Source organism: Mytilus californianus, unplaced genomic scaffold (genome assembly GCF_021869535.1).
Source record: "Mytilus californianus isolate M0D057914Y unplaced genomic scaffold, xbMytCali1.0.p SCAF_8, whole genome shotgun sequence".
NCBI lineage: Eukaryota > Metazoa > Mollusca > Bivalvia > Mytilida > Mytilidae > Mytilus > Mytilus californianus.
Window position 1 is genome coordinate 107561165 of NW_026262734.1, and position 23857 is coordinate 107585021.

Sequence of the window (23857 nt, forward strand, 5' to 3'; positions counted from 1 at the left end):
CAAATGTATATTCGATCTGTTTGGCTTATTATATTTATTTATTTCTAATGGCTTGTCGCTAATTTGCTAAATAACAGTTTTGATGTGACTTTCAGTTTACAGTTAGATTCTTCATTCTGTGCTGTGAAATATATTTATTTATCTTGTTCATATATTGTGCCGTAATAAAATTGAGTAACTTTGATTTCTTTTGTTAGAAGCCTGGTAATTGTTTACTCTTTACAAATTGTGACTTGGATAGAAATTGATATTCAACAGAATTGTTGTCATTATATTAAAACTAATAATATATTATTATGAATGAGAGAGGAAGAAGATATAAAAGTAACATATAACCGTAAATGTTTTATTATTACTGTAGATATTTTATTATAACTGAGGAAATGATATCATTTCTGTAGATATCACCTCACATATGTGCATTTGGTTGACTTTCATGTTCAGCTCAGGGTCTTCATCATGTAGGCTGAAAATTTAAATTTATAAGTTTAAAATTTACAACACGTTGCGAATTAAATAAAATGACAAAATAAAGATCTTGTTGTATGAGCATTTGTATATCCAACTGGAACATTGAGAAAGAAACCGGTGCTAGCATTTTGTCATTTGAAGTAAGTTATTTCAATATATTCCTGCAATAACAATGTTAAACGTTTTGTTTGTCAGGTTAATCAAATCAGAGAACAACAACTCCCTTAGAAATGAAAACATCAAAGGAAATCTAAATGGAAACATTCAGTGTTCAGCACAATGAGGTGCCTGTAGAATATTTCACGCACTGAAAATCGTCTGTTGTCTATTAAAGGTGTATTGATAATAGAATGATTTCCTATTTAGCCAGAAGCTAGACAGTGATACATTATAACGTGAAAGTACCTGCTGGATTGGTAAGATACACACTTCAAAATTCTCGATACTACGAATTACAAGTGAAGGTATGGTTAGCACAATAAATCGTGCATACTCATATAGGAAATACAGGATTTAACTTTGACATAAATTAGATGTAAGGTATAGGACAAAAAGGTAGCGACACTGCAACAAAAACAACTAAAAGAATCTGAAGGTCAACATCCAGGTGAATATCAACAAAGCCAAGATCTTAATAGTCTGAAGTTAAATAAATGTGAAAAATTATCTGAGACTGAAAAAATCTGTAACCATCGTCAGATTTACTAAATGATATATAACGTTTAGACATGATAGAGACAAATACCAACGAGGTTTTTGACTTGGTATACAAACTTCACAATTTATGGAGGTTTAAAAAGCAACCTTGTCTCTTTTTAATTGCTGTAAAAAGTTAAAACAATATTATACTAGTACATGTATATGAATTGCAAGCGTACGCAGCGTTTTATTGTATTTATCTTCTTTAAAATAAAGATCCCTATTTCTATACCTAAAAATACTAATCGAAGTTTCATGAATTTATCCCGCAACAGTAAAAGTTATTCATTTTCAAAACAATTATGATATTCAGTATTGGATGAAAGAAATTCTAGAAAAAAGTGTTGTGTTGACGGGTTATCTTTGAATATAATTTTATTTATAACTTTGAACCTACATTTGAACTGCAACTTTTTTTTCCACAACAGTCTTCATTGGTTATTTCATATGTACAGCTGTCCCCACAGTAAGTGCCAAAATAATCCATTAGACAACTAGTCTGACTCTACACCTGAAATGGAAGCAAGTACATTATTGTTGTGATCTTGATTTCCCCAAAAATTGAAAAAAATGAAATCAATTGCTAATAGAATGTTTTGTGTTTTAGTCAGTTGTTTATTGCTTTTTTTTTCTTTTGGCTTTGGTGTTTTATATCTGTGTTTTTTAGACTTTTTGAATAACTTTTTCTTAGATTAACTGAAAATTTACCAATTATTTTATTCAATGCAAATTCATGTTCTTGTATATTCCCGAAAGCAGTTGAAATAAAAGGTTAAAAAGAGATTTTCATGATTAATTCTTGCATTGGAAAATTAAAACGAATTGATATTCGAAAATTAGATTTAGGAAACATATTCTTTTAAGTTTAATAAAAAAAGAGAAAATAAAAACATAGATATTCATCAATGTGTAACTTACATCCAGGGGTAGTATCAGGGGGTGTGGTAGCGGGCGTTGTATTGGGCGTGGCAGGTATAGGTTTACAACAAACCCTGTTGCCGCAACATCCTTTTATCTCTCTGATTCCATTGCATGTTTCACCTTCATCTTCATTGATACATTCCGAACCATCAGCGCATGTGTCTATGCATAAATTATTAAAAAAATATATGTGTACTGTCCTAATTAATTTTAGTTATTCGTTGTTATTCTGTGGTTAACATGTCGAAATGTACTATTATGTTATTTATTTATGTATTTATCTGTCTATGTTGTTCTTGCATGTATTTGTACTGTATTCCCGTCATGTAAAGTTGTCGTTTTAGCGCTATATTTAACATTGCCATAAAGCGCGGAGGTATGGCTAGCCACAAAATCAGGTTCAACCCACCATTTTTTTTTAAAATGTCCTGGTCAGGACATAATACCAAGTCAGGAATATGGCAGTTGCTATCTAATAGTTCGTTTCTATGTATGTTGCATTGTTGTTCATTTTTTGTTGTACTTCTATGTTCTGTTATTTCGTTGTTTTCCTCTTATAGTTGACGTGTTTCCCTCGGTTTTAGTTTGTAACCCGGATTTGTTTTCTCTCAATCGATTTATGACTTTTGAACAGCGGTATACTACTGTTGCCTTTATGTATGATTACAAATAAATTAATTACCAACCAGAGTAAAACTTTTGTAAATGTAAGCACCTGTATGTCACTGTACGACCTTATACGATAAGTGAAACCCATATTGTATAGTAAGATATAAAATTTGATATTGATAGCACGACGAGATCCTTTTTTATCACAATGCACGGAATGTGCTGCGAATAAATTATATGGAAAAAGAAAAAAATAAAAAAAATACCGAACTCCATGGAAAATTCTAAACGGAAAGTCCCTAAGCAAATGACAAAATCAAAAGCTCAAACACATCAAACGAATGGATAACAACTGTCATATTCCTGACTTGGTACATGCATTTTCTTATGTAGAAAATGATAGATAAAACCTGGTTTTATAGCTAGCTAAACCTCTCACTTGCATGACAGTCGCATAAAATTCCATTATATTGACAACGATGTGTGAACAAAACAAACAGACATAATAGGCAAAATAAGGGTACAGCAGTCAACATTTATAGAATAACTAATCGAAGAATTCCAATAGAGAAAAATATTCAACGAGTGACCGAACAACTCATTAATTCACGAATGCGCGTAGCGCATGAGGTAATTATCAGTGTTGTTCGGTCACGAGTTGAACATTTTTTCGATTATTTGAATTCTTTGATTAGTTATTCTTTTTATCACATTGACAAATGGCTTTTTTCTGAAATTAAATTAGAAAATGTAAGGAACATAATCTTTTTCTAAGCATTCACTGTTTGTTTTGATCCGACGTCATGACAACGCCTATTGTTGTATGACGTCAGAGGAGTGAAATAACCACATTTATTTCACATGTGAAATTATCGGTTTTTATTTCACTGGGAAATCAATGTAATTCATTGCAACCAATGTAATAATGTGTTATAATCTTAATCACTTTAAAAATTAACAATCATGTCAACAAAAAAACTAACAATCATGTCAACAAAGAAAAACAAAAAAAGCATATAGACCTAGCACACCAGCAAAAACGAAAGTTAAGCACACAAAAATTTACCATAGCACAATAAAATAATGACGGGATATATAACATGTATAAGTACCGAGCCACGTCAAATGGATATTACCAAAAATAGACTAAACGGTAAAAGTAATAATTTACAAAAACAAATAAAAGAATAATATAACACGTCATTAAGATGATAAACAACGTCAATACCTAGCATTTATACTTCAAGACCATCGTGTATTATTTGTGAAGTTGATACATTATATTAATCAACAAGGTGTCTTCCGATGAACTCTTTTGTTTAGAAAAGGGACATCCCTTCTTTGACATAACTCTGGTTCATCAACCTTTTTGCTCAGACACTGGTGACGTTTTACAAAGTCTGAGTAGCAGCTGCAAGCTTGTGAAAACCGAATGAGTTTGGAAATGTATATCCCATGTGCAGGTGAAGTTGGTATATTGCTAATAAGGTGAGGGAATTTGATAATTTCAAAATAAAAATCGTCTCTCGTTTGTCATAGATCCTGGTACTGAGATGACTGATTATGTCAAATTCGAGGTAAAAGTCTAACAATGAGGCAGATGAAGCCGTTTCGGTTGTTTCTTTAATTCTAAAATAATAGTTCTGAAGGTTACATTAATGGAATCAGAAAGTCCATTAATTTGCTAATCCAACATTATGAAACGATATCTCGACATTTCCATTGACCATTCGTTATGTCATTGATTACTTGCAAAGGTAAAAAAAACGATGTTCATTTCCTCCATGACAACGGACATATGTGATTTTTTCTATCAGATATTAATCACTCACACTTTTCTATCCTAACAAATTCGTTTTGTCATATAATTTTTATTTACTGAAGCGTACAAAAACTTTTCTGATGTTTAAGTCTGACGCCGGAAGAAGAATATATAACGTCATACTGGTATGTGCTAAAGACTAGATCTACGAATCGGGAAATTTTCTATTCAAAATAAAGATAATTTTACACATAATAGAAACAGAAATTCGTAAGGACTGGATATTGCTATAAATCAAGTCAATTTTTGGGGGAAAATAAATAGCAAAAAAAAAAGCTTCGTTTAATGCATATCAACATTGAATAACTCGTATGGACATTAATCGATATTGAAATCACACCCTTTATGAAATCTATGCATATCAATATCCAACATAACAGACTGCTATGCTATACAAAAGTAAAAAAGTGGCTGAAACTTTGTCAATTTTGAAATAATGTCAACACATAAGAACTGACTACTTGATTTGTTATACCCTTATTGACAAATCGTCTATTCAATGGTTGTAAAAACTCATCAAAGATAGCCGACTTATAATATCCTGTTAACTAAAAAGCTACACAAATTTGATAGCAACAGTTTGAGTTTACAGTATTTGAAATAAGCATTAATTTATCATTTTTTTATAGGCTTAACAAGAAGCTGAGTTGAGCGTTAAGTGCTGTTCCTGTACTAAAACTGATTTGGAATATAAGATGTTAGGGTATCATTTGTTTAATCCATCATTTTCTACATAAGGAAATGCATGTACCAAGTATGGAATATGACAGTTGTTTTCCATTCGTATGATTGTGTTCCTTGGAGTTCGGTATTTTTGTTATTTTACTTTTATTTTACTTTTTACTGTTATTTTTAGAGGAAATCCTAGATAATCATAAGTCTGTTCTATGTTCCTTTGGAATTTCAACCAAAGATGAAGAACTGGATCTTCCATCACTGTATTGGATACCTAAACTACATAAGTGTCCTTACAAACAACGGTATATTGCTGGGTCTTCCAAGTGCTCCCCTAATCCTCTTTCTAAATTATTAACATCAATTTTATCAGCAATCAAAGCCGGGCTTCAAAGTTATTGTGAAACTGCCTATTCTAGAGGTGGTGTGAATCAGATGTGGATACTTAAAATTCCAAAGATCTTTTAGAGTACATACAATCTAAGACTCTTTCATCTTGCAATAGTACTAAAACATTTGACTTTTCTACACTTTACACAAGTATTCCCCATTCCTAACTAAATGACAAATTGAAAGAGTTGGTATTGCTTTGTTTCATAAAAAAGAATGGCCAACGCAGATACAATTATCTTGTCTTAGGGAGGGATAAATCATACTTTGTAAAGAATCACTCTGATTCAAACAAAAAAGTCTCTGAAACTGACATTATCAAGATGCTTGATTTCTTGAAGAATATAAATAGCTTCAGCCTGGAAGATCACACAGCCTTAAATGATTCTCGAAATATAAGTTTTTGTGAGTTGGACGTTGTAGAATCGGTGTCCGTTCACAGTGACCTTTCTTGTCGACGAAACCTGGAAAGAAGGTCGACAACTAGTCTAGCTGCACCATCTAGCGCAGAATCTGTTTTTTAAGATGTGTAACGTCCCCTGCGGATACTGTCGGCGAACGGAAATACGGCCTTGGAGGTGGAGGCAGTGGAGCATTTTGTCCATACCTTGTAGTAGCTGCAGTGCATGTAGTGTAACAGCATATAAACGAGGAAAAGAAATGAGACCATGGTGCATTTGTTGTCAATTCAAAAGCTGCACTTGGTAAGAATTAAAAAGTTTCTCTCTAGATTCTGTATACACATTTTACTGGGTGGAAAAGGTGTATAGTTTCATGTCTTGTATAAATTAACCTGCCCCACACCTCTCTTTTTCTATCTTGAATTCCCCTCTGTTATGGTCTGGGGTTTATGTGGTTTGGGATGAAAAAGCATAATTTTAAGGGGAAGTACTGCCCAAATTTTTTTAGAAGCTCGACTTTAGTAATTTTTCTGCAATTTCACCCCTGGAAGTTCTTCATTATTCTGCAATTTTACCCCTGGAAGTTCTTTATCAATTTTGCAATGAACAGAAATACTTAACAGCATAAGGTGCATTTCATTTTGCAATAAGAAGGGGAGGATTATTTTGTAAATAATTTTTTGGTAGCAATTTATCATAAATGAAATAAGAATTGAAAAAGAAAACAAACACAGCCACAATGACTCATTCACAGAAATGATGTTTTACAAACATAAAATATTAGGTGTTTTTATCTTATAATCAGAATTTTATATTAAACATCTCTTACATGTGATTATCGACCAAGTGGTTTGACACCTTAGAGATTTAGTCATTTAAAAACACACCTAGAATGATGTTTAGAATGTACATGATGTAGGTTAATGCATGTAAGACAAAAAAGAAAATGAGGGACGGACAAGCCACACCTTCCCCCACATTTGGGGCCTGTTCAATTTAAAATTTGTTTCATTTTCTATAAATTTGTGCCATTTTAAGTAAATAAATGTGAATTAAGAAAAAATTGACAATACAGAACTATTACTCAAATAAGGAATGGTTACTCATTTAGGGAAATGTTCTCCATTTGCTGGGTTATGCCCAACCTGTCTAAAAAGGAAGTCTCCTTATACATGTACATGTAGTTTATATATACAATATATATTTATAAACTACATGTATGTATTTTAGTGACCATTTTGGTGAGCATTATCATACCACAAATTCAAAACTTTTAACTGCACAAAATGGATCAATTAATTCTTATGAATCAAGAAATATATGTATACATGTATATATGACTTTTAGTATATATGTTGGTATATATATATTTTTCTTATCATTAGTGAATCAAGTAATTTTTAGGTGTAATACCACCAAATCATAGTACTGTCTACGTCACATCCGGTTGCATACGAAAAAGGGTCGATAAAAAATATTCCCTTGAGTTTGACAGTTGTAGGAAATTTATCCTACATTTCATTGCAGTAAAAAAAATCTGTGTCATAGACATATATCTTGGGTGTTTCAAAGCACCATTATTTTCTTATTAGGTGTTTCTATAGAATATTTTGGAAACTTGAGGTTACATGGTTACTAAAGCTTGTACACAGGAAGAAAAAAGGTGAAAATTTGTTTGTTTAACTTCCTGTGATGGTTATTTTCTTATATGCAATGAAACATTATGTGAAATTTTTTCTATAGTACTGGACAGGATAAAACTTTACTCATGCCAAGTATTTCTTTATTTGAAACAAAGATAAACTCTGCCCAATTTTTTGAAAAGTACAAATTTAACAAAGACTAATAGGGGAAAATCAATGGTGGTATTACACCTATTAGAAATTTATATGAGTCTGTGATCTATAAGTATAAAGGCAGATATGAATTTACAATCATATTTTATAAATATATATATATATATATAAAAGCAATTGTTTATTCCAAAGAAATTCTGAACTCAAAATAGTTTATAGTTTAGCTTTAGCATTATCTAATTAACCAATGCAGACTGACATTTCATATCAAGCACAAAATCAATGGTTTTAAAATGAAAATACTTGATTTTTCAGGAATGATACATGCAGGAATTGGTGCCACACATTTTAACAAATTTCTAAATGGATTGAATGTACCTCCTGTGAACTCCTCCACCATATAGAAAAAGGAGAATGAAAATGGAAAGATAATATTTGCAGTTGCAAAAGAATCCTGTTAATTAAATCAAGAGAAGGAACAGTTAATGAGATATTGGAAGGTAATTAAATCTTTATTTTTTTTTTTTTTAATTTTCCAAAGTAGATATAGAGTATAATGAGGCCCATAATTATATTCATATTTTCCCTTGCAGTCATAGAAAATGAATTAGGTTTATAGATGATACAGATCTTGGTAATAATTTCAGGTTTAGGGTCAATATTTCAAACTAATTTTGTGATAAAGCAATGCTACATATACTTGAAGACTTGCATGTATAGATCATGACAGAATTTGTTTCAGCAAAAATATTGAATTAGAATTTTTTTCAGTTTGTGAGTTAATTTATAGTTAATGTATAAAAAAATGGCTCGTTTATCATTATTTTGTTATTGAATAACCGAAGTTGATAACAAGCGATATAAAAGTCTCACTCATGATTGAAAGGTATAATTATATAATTTTACTCTCAATAACATTTTTTTTAATATTTTTTATTAATTGTAGATCTTATGGTTGATCCCCACCCTTTAACATCAGGTTATTAGCAGCAGTTTTACAGAAAAATGAAGGATATACATCGCTGTCAATGGTAAATACATGTTAGGATAATTAGTTAGCTTTAAGAAAAAACTTGAGTCTTCATTTGAGAGACTTATTAATCTGATAAGGGTGTTTTCCTTGCATAAACATTTGTTTTCTGGACAATTGATTTAGTAGGTTTTAGTTTGCCTCAACCAAGTTCATATCTCAGCAACTATAATTGTAGGTTCATGTAAACTTGTACACAGATGTCACTGACCTACATTTGCCACTTCATTGACTTTGGTTTTGTTTAACGTTAGATTTCATATCTCAGCAACTATAAGTTGTAAGATCATGCAGACTAACACACAGATGCCTCTCAGTTAGTAACTCAGTTTCCATGCAAAAGAAGGTCACTGTGATCCACATTTTACGCTTTCAATTTGTACTATATTTAAATATTAATATATTATCAAGACTGCAACTGGTTCCTTTGTGCCACAATGAAGCCAACTACATTTGTATGTAATGTAGATTACCCATTTTTATCACACACTTGTCACATGCTGTATATGTATACCCAAAAGAACAGTTCAACTGTATTGATTTAAGGTAAATGGTCAAGGTCACAGCTATTAAATATATACTTTGTAATTTGCATTTGTATTGGAGACTTTTCTCTAATGCTCCCTATATTGTCACTTATATTTCATTCTAAATTTCCATTGTACATAAAAACAACCACTAAAAAGGATGTACAATGTACATCATATGCAGAAGCAATATAAAATCGTATACCCATCAGTTGACCTAATTATTGCAATCACTTCAAAAAGCTGGCCATATGTCACATTAGGTTAAACGTTTAATGATGCAGAGTGCCTTTGTTAGTCAGGTATATAATCTTCTTAAATTGATGCTTTAATGCATGATTGGATTAATTTTGCGCTATAGTATATTACAACATTTCATAACAAATAAATAAATTAAACTTTCAGGTAAATGCAGCATCAGAACGTTCTTCAGGCCAATTTACTCTCAAAGTTTGGGAAAGTATAAATTGGAGAGGCAAAGAGATAACCAGAAAACAAAGAATTTGAAAATAAAAAGAATAGAAAGAAGGCCTAACATAGTTCAAATATTAAAGAAGGAAAACATATGAATAAGAAACTGAAGTAAACGACACTGCTTGTGACATTCAGCAAACTCCTTCTCTTATTCTTTGTAATATATATGTATACAGATCAATGTGTAGATTTTGATTTGGAAACAAGACATCTTTCAAAAAATAGGTGACATCACTCAGTTGGCAGCTGACAGTGGACCAAACCTATTACAGAGTTGTATCATGCCAAGATGTGACATTTCAAATAAAGCAAGCAAAATAACTGGTATTTTCTTTTCGTCATGCCACTAATATGGTATATCTGAATGGGAGAGAAGTTGAAACCTGTACTATTCAACATGGAAGGATTGACAATTTTGACAGGGAATAAAGTGAACTCTAAATATGCTATGACTATCAATCAGTATTTGACTGAATCAGAGGAGTAAACTATATATGTATTTAAATATAGGAGTCTATATTGTTGCTTAATTATTGAGGCATTGAAAATAAAGAAAGTTGAAAGACTCTTGAAAAAGTTATAAATTCATCATTTTTTGGTTATGTTACCATGACAACTAAAATATATAATGTGTATGCTTCATCAAACTTAAATCATCAATTGAGGACAGGGTGAAAAAGTCTTGAAATTTCTAATCCATTTACTTGCATGACTGGTACCTATGAATCAATAATTGAAAGGAAAAAATATATGGGGATTTTTGTTAACTGCTGAGTAATTTATTTTGCTCATTTTAGACCATAGTAATGCCTATAAAAGCTGCATTATCATGATATCATGATATTCGTTTATATTTACTTAGAAGCCATGTGTTATAGCTCTGAAATCATGGCATTTTATCTCTTTTTGTCTGTTAGTAGTAATACTTGCACATCAGAACAATGTAAAACCTAGAATTTTCCTACTTCTTGTCCTATTACCATGGTAACCATTGTTCATAGAAACATAAAATAGCTTTCATTTGATTCTCATCTGAAACTATATTGATCTGCGTAGGTTTAACAAAAGATATGACAACATGTGTCACACTTTGTAAACACAATGTTGAAAGATATACAAAGAACTGCTGTTGATCACTGTGTCGGCAGGGGTAACAAAAACGTTTTTAGGTAAAAAAAATAGTCTGGTGACTCATATTTTTTTTTATTTCTTTAAAGCTCATTGTTTTGACCATCTTATGTCAAATTTAAAAAAAAAATTCAATGGACCAATTTTTTGGAAATTTTAAAAATATAGAAATTTTTAACCAAAATCTCTGTTTTTTGTGTACAGCAGTGTTGATGAAATTGGAGCTGGATTTAATAAATATGTATAAAACTGCCATAATTTGTGTTTTATTTACATTTTTAACATTATATTTGTAATAAATGAAGACTTAACCTTTCAAAATACTTCCAAAGGCTTGAAAAAAATCCAGAATTTCTACTTCAGGTATGTATTTATTCATATTTGTGATGTACCATCTTTGGTGACCGTTACCATGGAAACGAATGTGGTGACATGATGTTTTTAACTCAAATTTTTATAGAGACCATTGCATATGTTATGTATGCAAATTTTAAGAAAAATTCAATGATGAATAACAAATTGCTGTATCTGTAGGGATCCACCTTAATTATATAAAAAAAAATGAAATCTTTACAACGATTTTAATAAATGAAAAGGATATTTATTGGAGGTTAGAATAAACATATAAACGGTTATTATTAATATCTCAATTATATATTCACAAGCAATGTACACTCAAAATGATAAAATCACAACACGAAAGAGGAATTCACAACACTGTCAATTTAGGCTCAGGCCTTTCGGATCCAACATAACTTCATATTTGCTATGCATTTGTTGCAGAATTTATTACCATTCTATAAAAATGAAAGCTCTATAATCACTCAGAAGAGCGTTAGTTTTACATGTTTTCACACGCTCAATAATTGCTTGAAATTACAAATGAAATTTGAATGCTTATATATTGGAGGTGAGAATTCATCTAAATGTCACATAATCAGCACCGGGAAATAGTCGTTAATACAACTGTGCGTATATTTGGAAAGGGCGGGGTTGAAATTAATAACCTGACATTACAACTAGCTAAAATTGAAAAAAAGTTAACTTGAGAAATAAATACTGACCAACAAAATGTTTGAAACAGTTTTGCATGAAAAAAGAAAATAAGTAATCATGCAGCATTGTCTCAAGAGATAATAATCGTTTCTTCCAAATGATTGGTTTTTGTGTGGGACCCCCCCCCCCCCCCTCCCAATAATATTAAATAGTTTTTCCCTTTAAAGAATAGGACCTAGACAAACATATCCATTGATGAGTAAATTGTGTCTCAAGTGTCTATAACAACAATTTTACCTTTCACGAATCCATTTTGAAATGTAAACATAAAATACACCAAAGATACTAGTCTTATAACTTTGAACGCCTTTACATCAAATTTTAACTAATCATAAAGGTTTGAAACCTATGAAAGAAACTGAGGTATTAAAAAATCATAATCCAGACAAAATAAATCAGACAAATAGTAATCATAATCTCTGAGCGTCTAGTAATCATACTCTATTCGCTTCCTAAGCATGCTAAAAGTTTCAATTGAATTGTCGGTACTCCATTTTTAGTTGAACGTCTTTTGATCAAGAATTGTGCTCCTGCTGGGTAAACTCTTTCTTTTTCTGTGTAGCAGGCATAATCCTCAATATTGAGCGGTTGCCACTGCGAATCAGTCGAGTTGTCAATAACGAAATGCACTTCCAAGTCGCCGCTTGGTGCACACGATGGAAAAATCTGAGCACATTGCTGTTGAACAGAGGATGAAATAAATGATAACCACGTAAACTTTGTTCCTGGTTGGTACTTTGCTAGATCTCTCGCAGAAATTTTCATTTTGCGATATGTTTTGGTTCTCTCTCTGACCAAATCTCTCCAACAAAACAGAAGTAGATGAAACATCAGTATATATGGTCCGAGTGCTAGATCATTTGCTGTAGGTTTGAAGCCTGTATCCCGTTGTCGCCTCAACGCTGTGTTCATGTTCGTATATAATTGTGTAGTTTCGTCAGTATATACATTAACGATTCTTCTGTAAAAGTCCAATTTGGTGGTACACTGACTGACTACTTTGCTTGCTTCCTCACAACTTGAATTAAGTGCCTGCGCAACTTTATCCCTAACAGCCATCCAGTTGTTAGCTGTATTGACATGTTTAAATACATCATTCAATAAAACTGATAGTTGTTTGGTTTTGTCGACATAAGACGGATGGAAAGCTCCTTTGTACGCCGCCAGTGTAAGTCTGAATAGACCGTACTCTTCATTTTCGATAGAGCTATTCCCATCGTAGTATGTTTCGATATCCTCTTCACGTATAGAAGGTATGTGGTTCTTAATGATATTCGAAACCTCTAAATATCCAAACAATTCAGCTATTTGCTGTGCCGTATGACCACCGGTTGGTCCTTTTTCAGAAATGCTATCTTTTGCCTTTAAATCTTTGTCGCATGCTTGAAACTGTATGAGTTTCTTGATTGCAGAGGAATTGTTCCACCAAACAGCCTGTTGTAGTAAACCCCATCGTCTATCTTCAGGTATTATATTTATGAGGTATGGTTTCAGTGGTCGGCTTGGGGTCCCTAGAATTCGCCAAACTTCTGGCCACTTTCCCATTTTAGCTGCCGAGAACATGCTTTGGATATCTTTATGGTCCTGTTCAATACTCCGTGTAGAGGATGATATTGCACCCATTTTGAAGTGTCTAAAAAATGATATATAAACTTTTAAAAATGTATTCATAGCTAGAAAAAAATACTTCTTGACATTTACTTAATAATAAAAAAACGAAAAGTATTTATAAAATCCCAAAACACATTTTAGACTAAAACAAATGAACGCTGAATAAGCAAATTGACCATTGATTTGGTTCAAAATGTCTGCTTATCAACGATCATCCCAGCTGCATGATATCAATTCGAAAACAAGTTATATGCTGACTTACGCTCGCGAAAAAAAATCATCAAAGATACCAAGCTGATAATTTTGTACGCCAGACGAGCGTTTAGTCTACATAAGACTCATCATTGAATGAGACTCAAATCAAAACAGTTGAAAGGCCAAATCAGATACAAAATTGAAGAGCATTAATAGTAAAGAAAAAATCGCGGGGTAGAGAAATTAAAAATAAGGAAATGTGGTAAGATTATCAATGAGACAACTATCCAGCAAAGATCAAATGAAGTGAATGAAAGCAATTATAGGCAACCGTACGGTCTTCAACAATGAAAAAAACCCAAACCGTATAGTCTGATTTTTAGATGGTAACGTACCCTTGTCACCATCTTATGGTGTTTATATATTTCAACTTGTTCGATTCGCTCGTGTATGCAACAACGTATTTGATTTCATCGAAAGAAATCTCTGTATTACTGAAAAATTATTACACCAGGGTTTTAGATATAACAAACTAATCAAAACATTTACTAAATTTTATCATCGATACAAGGACATCATTCCTAAATATAAATCAACATGCAGACATCTTATACGTTCAGGTATTTCACATCCAATCTTTTATGGTAATATTCTTTACAAAGCACAAAACTTTCGTCATTCACCTCAAAAGCTAACCAAACCTTTAAACAGACTTATTCAGAAGGGATATATTTACGATACTGTTGTCAGGTCATTAAAGATGGCATATTCTGGTATTAATATTGATTCACTCATAGGGTTTTTGCATCAGAAATAAACACATTTATTCTAAAACCAGTTGTTGGCATGATACGGGTTATGTTCTTCTCATATATTTTATGATGGTATGATACTAAACCCCTAACGGGAGGGATTGTGCTTGATTTTCATATGATGAATACATAATCTTTCAATCAGTTTAATTGAGGTCTGTAGCTGACATATCAGTAACTGGTAGTAGTCCTTAATTAATTTATGAATCATTGTCATTTTGCATAGTTTCTTTTATAACTTATTCTGACATCGGACTCGGACTACTTTTAAACTGAGTTTTACTGTGCGTATTGCTGTGTGTTTGTTTATTCTACATTGGCTAGAGGTAAGGGGAGGGTTGAGATTTCACAAAACATGTTTAACCCCTTCGCATTTTTGCGCCTGTCCCGAGTCAGGAGCCTCTGGCTTTTGTTAGTCTTGTATGTTTTATTTTAAATTTTAGTTCATTTATATGTTTCGGAGTTTAGTGTGACGTTCCTTTTCACTGAACTATTACACATTTTTGTTTAGGGGCCAGCTGAAGCCCGCCTCCGGGTGCGGGACCTTCTCGTTGTGTTGAGGACCCATTGGTGGCCATGGGCTGTTTTCTGCTCTTTGGTCGGGTTGTTGTCTCTTTGACACATTCCCCCATTTCCATTCTCAATTGAATTGAGAAAACTAACGGCCTAATTTATAACAAAACAATTAACGAAAAACAAATATGGCAACCACTGAACTACAGGCTCCTGACTTGGGACAGTCACATAAAGAATGTTGCGGAGCTAAACATGTTTGTGAGCGCTCAACCCTCCCCTAGCCTGGGACAGTTGTGTAAGAGCACAGCATAAGAATAAACTATGAAAATCAGTTGAAAAAGGCTTAACTCATCAGATCGGTACAAACAAAAACATCAATCAAAAACACAGACAGGACATGGCTGGGTATATATCCATCCCTCATCCCTAACAACAAAAAAGACACTAAGTACAGATCTGAGAGTACTCACAGCTATTGACAGCTAGTTCATAGCAAATAACAACTAATATAAAAAATCATGTATCTAAGACTAAAATATCAATCAGTACACATCCAATGGATTTAGTGTAAAGACGTCATTATTAGTCAGAGAAAAACACGACCTTGTGCAATGCCAAAATAAAGGTATCGACATATTGTAGTACCGTGAAAGTACATATGTGTAATATTTAGTATGGTTTTAATTTACTGATAACAAAATCAATATTTATAGCAATAAAAACAATATTCAAAGATACAGTGTTGAATTGGTAAGCTGTAAGAATAACTTTATTTAAAGAATTGATAATTTTATCCGGAACGTATCGATTTTGTTAAAATATACTCTTTCACTTTTTTGGTCTTTTGGAAAATGTTGTTTGTGCTGTATTTAGACCCCTCTACAAAGAAATTTGTTTTGCATGCACAGGTATAATATATATATATATAAACAAGTCTAAATTGAAAACAACGTTCTAACCTATGATTGCGTTGGATAAAAGCCGCAATTTTTATACGTGTGCATGCAAAACAAATTTCTTGGTAGAGGGGTATAAATACAGCACAAACAACATTTTCCAAAAGACCAAATGAGTGAAAAAGTATATTTTAACAAAACGCATTTGACTAGCAGGTCGAACAACTGATGTTCTTAAACCCTGCTGACTGCCATTGGCGATTGCCAAATAAACGGATCACAAGATGTAACAAGATAGATCTTATTATTAATTTATTACCAAACAGAAAACAATAAACTTGCGGAAAAGATATATATATATATAAATATATATTGCTGTTGTAGTCAACTTAATAATTTTTACGTTAGTGGTTTTTATCGAACGATGCCTCTAATAATTATGAATTAATTTTTATTAGAAAAACTGCATATATTTCCATAATTTTGGTTTTGGTTAAATATGTATTTCTTTTACAGTGTTGCTACGTCATTCGAAATAAATTTTCCAAAATCTGCCAAAAACTTTAGTTTTGAATGAAGGCAACAGTAGTGAACCGATGTCCGGCTCTCGTAGATCGATTAGGAACAGAAAAAACAAGATAACGAACAATCAACACTGGGAATATAATTTATATCAGTTTACGAACTCTAAAAGCCATTGATACCGGATGCGTCGACGGGATAAGCGTCTCCTTTTATGCATGCACCACCTGTCATGCGAATTCACACTCAGTCAACATGTCACAATTAGAAACAGGACAGAATTGGTAAAATTACAGATCAGACGACTATACTGGTACCTAAAGATCTAAGACAGAGAAAACATGTCGCTATTGAGTTGGGGAAACCGACACATCGTCTCGGTAAACCAATTTGTGATGGGGACTAAACATTATGTAGTGTCGATTTCAGTCGTTCTTCCTCATAACTCATTTGGAGCAGTTTTTTGTGAGGCAATCTTTGAGCATTTGTTTTTAATAATTAAGCACATTTTCGAAAGTACTCATTTGAATACAGGATACCTTAAGTTTTAGAAAAAAAAAGATCGAAGGACTTCTAGAAAATGGCATAGTGTGAAATACATTCAGGAAAAATCGGTCATACCTTAGTGTACCAGGTCAGCGGTTCAGTAGCCCTTTTCAGAAAAAATAACTTACATGTACTGAAGTTGTCGTGACTAATGAGTATATTTGTTTCTAAAGGGTTTCGATTAATGTCACCACAGCTTCTAGTTGCTACAATAGTCTGTATCGATAAAACAATTTTATTTCAAACAAATTACCACGCCGTACCATTATTGATCGCGCAATCACTTAAAGACAAGCTAGGATTTTAAGCAAATTCTACTACGATTTCAGTTAACTTCTGAATCCCTTACTAACCTTTGAAACATCATAAATATAGATATATAGATACATTCTACACATTTTTAGAAAACGTAAAAGGTCGTTTTGTCACAAGGTGAAGATCATTGAAATGTTTATATGGCAATTGTAGTTAAGGTTCATGATTAGGACAATCGCACTTATTGCGTTAACATATATCATATATATTAAAAGATGTTTGATGTGAGTTTGCACTGTAGATTGTAAGAATAAATGAATAGGTTATTTTAAGGTTCCTTATGAGGGATAATCAGACCTAGATATTTTTTTTATGAACACCTGTATAATTGGATGCTGCTCCCTGAATTTCTTTTAGTGACAATTCTCGTTTTGTTGCTATCTCATTGAGGTGTAACAAACATCTCCTTTAATTGGTATTTGTTTTGAAAATTGTCTGTTTACAGTTATCAACTGTATGTTTAAGTATTAAAGCGTGTACTGGTACATACCTCCTACCGATATACATTATTGTTTGTTAAGTAAACCAGTTTATTTTGATGTAGTTTTCTTATGTTAAATTTCACACAGATACATTGTTATATATATTTATATTCGTAAACGTGGAAATATAAGAACATAATTTTTAGTTTTATAGGTAGAGCAAAGGTGTCTGGTTGCTCTTTTATGTGGATGTCAAAAAATTATCTAGATCTTACTTTTAGATATGGTATGAGTTGACGTCAGAAGAAATTGTTGACACCGGTGGACAAGCATAATATATCGATTATACAAATGGAAATACTAACTATTATTAGTACATTTGGTTTTTACGTCTTTTAAAATCAAGTCATTCGTATCTTAAAATATGTTTAGATAAACTACGACATGTACAAATCCGTAACTGTAGACCTAATTCGATGAAGTCATTTAAAATACATTTTCTGCAAATCAAACTTTTTACGAATTAAAAACATTAGTTCATGGTTTCAAATTTATACTTTGAGCTATATGTTTTTTTTATATATAATTTCAGGAAATGTAATTTTTATCCATATGTTTTTTTGTAAAAGCAAACATATTTTTGCGGAAATCTTCATGAAATACAGTTTTCTGCAAATCAAACCTTTAACAAAATAGAACTAGTTCATGGTTTCAAATTTATATTTTTATCTCGGTTTTAGCAAACTTAGTCAGACTTGATCTGAGACTGTTCTATCTATCTTTGTTTGACCTTTTTGGTTTAAATACACGATATATCTCCCGAACTATTTTCAATTTCAACTAATCTGAATTTAAAAGGGCATTTGTGTTTCTCTTTTCACATGACTTGAGTCGTCTGTCGTTTTCAATGCTTATTATCATTGTTTCTAAACCACTGTGGCAAATCCGACCAAGATTCGTCTAACTATCCTAAGACATATAAGATGTCTACTTTGAAGTTGGTGCTTTTCATACCTGCCGATCTATTAATATACAATTAAGGGGATGATATTAGCATTACCACAATAATGAGATACAATAAAACTTATTCAAGTAAAATGGACGAATTTGATATCATTTGTGGCTACCCTTGTAAATGTTTTTCCTGAGTTTTAGCATATATTTGTATAATAACCTATAAATTTCGTTAAAGTCGATCTACAACAACATTCTGCATAGTCTGTTTATAACCCCTTAGTACGAGAGAGGCGAAAGATACCAAAGGGACATTCAAACTCATAAGAATATAAACTGACAACGCCATGGTAAAAAAAAGAAGATAGGCAACAGTACACAAGACACAACATAGAAAACTAAAGACTCAGCAACACGAACCTCACCAAAATCCGGGAATGATCTCAGGTGCTCAAGAAGGGTAAGCAGATCCTGCTCCACATGTGGCACCTGTCGTTTTGCTCATGTGAGTCCAAACCCGGTGAGAAATCTAATTCGGGGAGAGGAGAAAGGGATTGTGGTTACAACAATTGAAACATATCCGTCGTTATCTTAGAAACAACTTGTCGTTTGTAAAATTTCAAAGGCTTATCTACCTTTCTTTTTTTTTATCAGAGATTGCAATATTCATAGATTAAAATAAATTAAAGGCAACAGTAGGTTATATAATGGCCTATTTTATAATCTCGATAATTTATCTGGAACTTACAAATCATGATAGAACTAAATCTGAAACAATCGCAAGAAATCCAAACGGAGCGACAATTGGTAAGAGTCTCCGATATGTATGCATAACGTAGATAACGATTTAAGCACAAATGTGCACCGAAAAGTACGCTTTATATGAACAACATCTATATAGTTGTAGCTATCCTTGTTTGACCTCTTTGGTTTAAATACACGATATATCTCCCGCACTATTTTCCGCCGTCAAAACTTTGGGGCAGACAGATCAGCGTTAATACAGAATTCACGCGGAATTAAGACACACCAAAAACAACAAAACCGTAAAAACACAACAAATGATAAAGATAAAAATAAAAAACGAAAACTGCAACACCAACTGTAAATCCAAAACAAAACAAAAAATAAAAACGATACGTTTTGCTTTTTCATCGCCACATAAAATGAATATCAAGAAGAAGAATCTAAGTACAGAGTTTGATAAGATTACTATAATAATTATAGACAATATTCGGATATTTGCCTTTTCATTAATCTTGTTGACAGTAGAAATTTATCAATATGAAAGAAAAAAAAACATATAATCGTTTGGTAACAGAATCAGGAGTATGTTTACATGGTAAACCATGTAACCAATCTCCATTTGCCATTGAACATATTTTTAATAATGCAGAAAAATACTTACTTTTAGATGCAGTTATACGATGATACATTGAGTATATAGGAATTTTAAAAACAGTTTGCCACTTTTATACTGAAATGAAATAGAAAGTTGTGTTTTCGTAAAATGTTAAAAAAACCATTTCTAAAAAATACAATAGTATAAGTGGAATTTCTCGCAAACTATAAATAGATTTGTTTATAAACATAAATATTGAAGGCAAATATATTAAACATATACTGAAATCTATCCAAAATAAATTTGAAATTTGGGAATCACTGCTATCAAAGACAACATATTCCTTCTTTTACATTTGTTTGTAAAAATATAAAACTTAAATCAACATGTATTTTTGATCTGGTAAAACAGAATACACTATTATAATATGCTTACAGTGATCAATATAATAGATACATTATTGACTGACATTATACTACTACTGTATTGTATAACCAGTATCTTCATAGCCTCTCTTCGAAAGTAGCTGATATACTGGTTTAAATTTGTTCTTCCTTCCGTGCGCATGATATACTGTGTGATGCATTTTTAGATTAATAGTTTATCCACATAATAATCTTACACATGATGACCATGTATGAAATTTCGTCACATTTTTCTCAGGAAGTACAAATTAAGGATTTTTTTTTAATTTGGAAGCAAGCCTCATCATGCTCATGTGAGCATGCTATACTGCATAATTCGTTTTCACGTCCGTTGCTGATCAAATTCCTGTTTATCGAATACATATAGCGAGGTATTATGTTTTGGCAATCTGCGGATTAAATTTCAAAATACGTTTCCTCCGTTACGGATTATTTCCTTGAACTTTCCCCATATTTGTCACCGTCACCTTTATCTTGCCGACAATTAACTGTTCTTATTTGTTTTTCAATTGTAACAAGTCTGAATTTAAAAGGGCATTTTGGTTTCTTTTATCACATGACTAGAGTCGTCTGTCGTTTACAATGCTTATTATCATTGTCTCTAAACCACTGTGGAAAATCGGACAAGGTTTCGTCTAACTATCCTAAGACATGTAAGATGTGTACTTTTAAGTTGGTGCTTTTCATACCCGCCGATCTATCAATATACAATAATGGAGATGCGATTAGCCTAACCACAATAATGGGCTACAATAAAACTTATTCAAGTAAAATGGAGGAATTTGATATCATTTTTGGCCACCCTTATAAATATGTTTTAGCATATATTTGTAAAATAACCTATAACTTTCGTTTAAGTTGATCTACAACAACATTCTGCAAATGTCGGTTTATATCAACTTGTCGTTTGTCAATTTCAGTGGGTTATCTAACTTTCTTTTTTTTATTATCAGTTTTAGACAATCGCATGAACTCCAAACGGAGCGAGACATGGTAAGCGTCTCTGCTATGTATGCATCATCATTATCATGTAGATAAACGTTTATGAATCAAACAGTATACTATATATGAACAACATCAACATGATCTCCAAAACAAAATCGATACATTAGATTTACCAGACCACTTTTAATGTATCTAAAGAGCGAGTTGCTCAACACACATCGCAATGTTACAAACAATTGCTGATGTTGATCGTGAAACTTATGTAGTATCGATTTTGGTCATTCTTTCATATGATCCTGCTGAAGGAGGGTTTCATGGACTTTTAATATATTTGCATTTACCAAAATTTAAGGCTCGAAATATGTCCTCCATTAGGTATTAAATTAGAGTAATAATATTGTATTTAGAGAATTGCCGTCGTCATGCCATTTGAAATTTGGTAGTTGCACTGAAAACTCCGAAAATCAATGTTATGCTGAAATATTATGAAAGCTGAATTTAAATGACTTGGTCCTTATGATATACGTATTGGCCTATGTCCTTTATATTTGGATTAAAAATTTTAAGATTTTAACAATTAACGAGAAAGAATATATACTGTCATTTCCTAAGTGCAAACGTCCTTTTGAAGCCCGCAAATGATGACGACGCATTGAAAAGAACTTGGAACTGTTATACTGACATGAAATGAAATCATATTTTCGGAAAATACAATTACTCAAATTGCTATATATAGAATTAAAGGTATTTTCATCAACCAAAGATATATATGTCTACTAACATGTAAAAACACAGCAAATAGGATTTTATTCAAATTTATGGATACAAAGCCACAATTAGACCGTGAATTGTGCTTAACTAAACAATAAGAGCATCTAGTTTACATTAGATTCATAAGAATTAAAAAAAGTATAAACAGTAACTATGAAATATACTTTTTAACGACCGGTTTTTTAAACGCAGGTATTATATAAAACAGGTTAAAGTGTTCTTAGTTTCAAACTGATAATCCACATTAAATATACGTAAACGGATATGACAAAAGGTTGTATCAAATATAATAATCAAATATTTAAATAATGATATTTTAGAGAGGAATTGAAAAAGGGGATGACGTTTTGTAGCACTATTGAAATGGGGCCTATAAAAGGGCGTTTTAGCTTCTAGTTACGGTAGCATTCTTTATTTCAAGTTCACCTGGATATGTTAGATATAAGTATTCGCTGAAAAGTGGATTACTGAGTAACTGTTTCAGCACATCATCAAAATATATGTGAAAATGACACTAAGGCATTTGTCATAATTTCTGTCTTTGAGAATGTTTTGTATAAATTCCGTTTTATATGAACACGAAACAAGTATGCCAGTGACATTTTTGTCTGTTGTAAAATCCACAACTTAGCATGATCTTTTATTACAATATATCACCTTCCTAAAAATATTGTTTTATTCAGAAACCAATTATTTTAAAAGATTGTAAACGCATAAATCCAGTATAATCAGGAAATTAATGCGTTAAAATCATTCATAATATTTCGAGGACTTTTATCTAATTTTTTTTATGTCAACATCATTCGTCGGGTATTAAGTTAGAGTAATTAACTCATTATTGATTTTCTGTCAAAATCGATACCAGTGACGAGTCAACGTGAAATCCGGGTTTTGTTTGATCAGAGAAAAAGCCCGAGAAACCTAAAACAAAATTGACAAGATAAACGAAGTCAAACCGTAATATTTTTTTCGCAAAATTCTTTCGTCAATCATGATTATTAATCGCCACAATTATTTTGTTTTCGCCAGCGGAAACCCTACTTTATGAGCAGAACTGCCGCCGTCATTCCATTCATGCCCATTGGAAATTTGATACTGGCAAATCGATTGCACTGACAACTTCAAAAATGAATATTATTGCTTTTAAAATTTTATGAACGGTGATTTTGAATGCCGTGATCCTGAGGATATATATGATGAGTTTATCTATATTTGAATATGAAATTAAGATATTAAAAGTTAATGAGAAAGGATACACACTGTCGTATTTTTAAACGCCTGTTGCATATCCTCTATTTAAATGTATTTGTTTATAACACATACTGAGAGTAATGGAATTGACTATTCATAAAAATAAAAAGAACATACACATAGCTTAATTTTCATGCAATCATACTTGATATGAAATTGGTAACTGTTATATACTGACATAAAATGAAAGTAATATTTTCGTAAAAATTATTATTAAAATTGTTATGAATATAATTTAAAGGTTTTTTTCTCAACCGAAAATATATGTGCCCACTAACCATGCTAACATGAATAAAACGGCAAATAGGATTCTATCTAGAACATAGGGATTTGTG

The 23857-nt window shown here is 31.9% G+C and overlaps 1 protein-coding gene and 1 long non-coding RNA gene across 2 annotated transcripts; one reads left to right on the plus strand and one right to left on the minus strand.

Moving 5' to 3' along the window:
- Positions 1 to 4004: 4004 nt before the first annotated feature.
- LOC127713050 (uncharacterized) lies at positions 4005 to 11201 on the plus strand. Its single transcript, XR_007987439.1, has 4 exons — positions 4005 to 6291; positions 8100 to 8284; positions 8731 to 8815; positions 9747 to 11201. It is a non-coding gene; the product is annotated as an uncharacterized LOC127713050 (long non-coding RNA).
- A 308-nt stretch (positions 11202 to 11509) lies between these two features.
- Positions 11510 to 20290, minus strand: LOC127713048 (uncharacterized). Its single transcript, XM_052219649.1, has 2 exons — positions 20197 to 20290; positions 11510 to 13632 (listed from the first exon to the last, which is right to left on the minus strand). The coding sequence occupies exon 2, from the start codon at positions 13620 to 13622 to the stop codon at positions 12441 to 12443; it is 1182 nt and encodes a 393-aa protein (XP_052075609.1). The 5' UTR covers positions 13623 to 13632; positions 20197 to 20290; the 3' UTR covers positions 11510 to 12440.
- Between the last annotated feature and the right edge of the window lie 3567 nt (positions 20291 to 23857).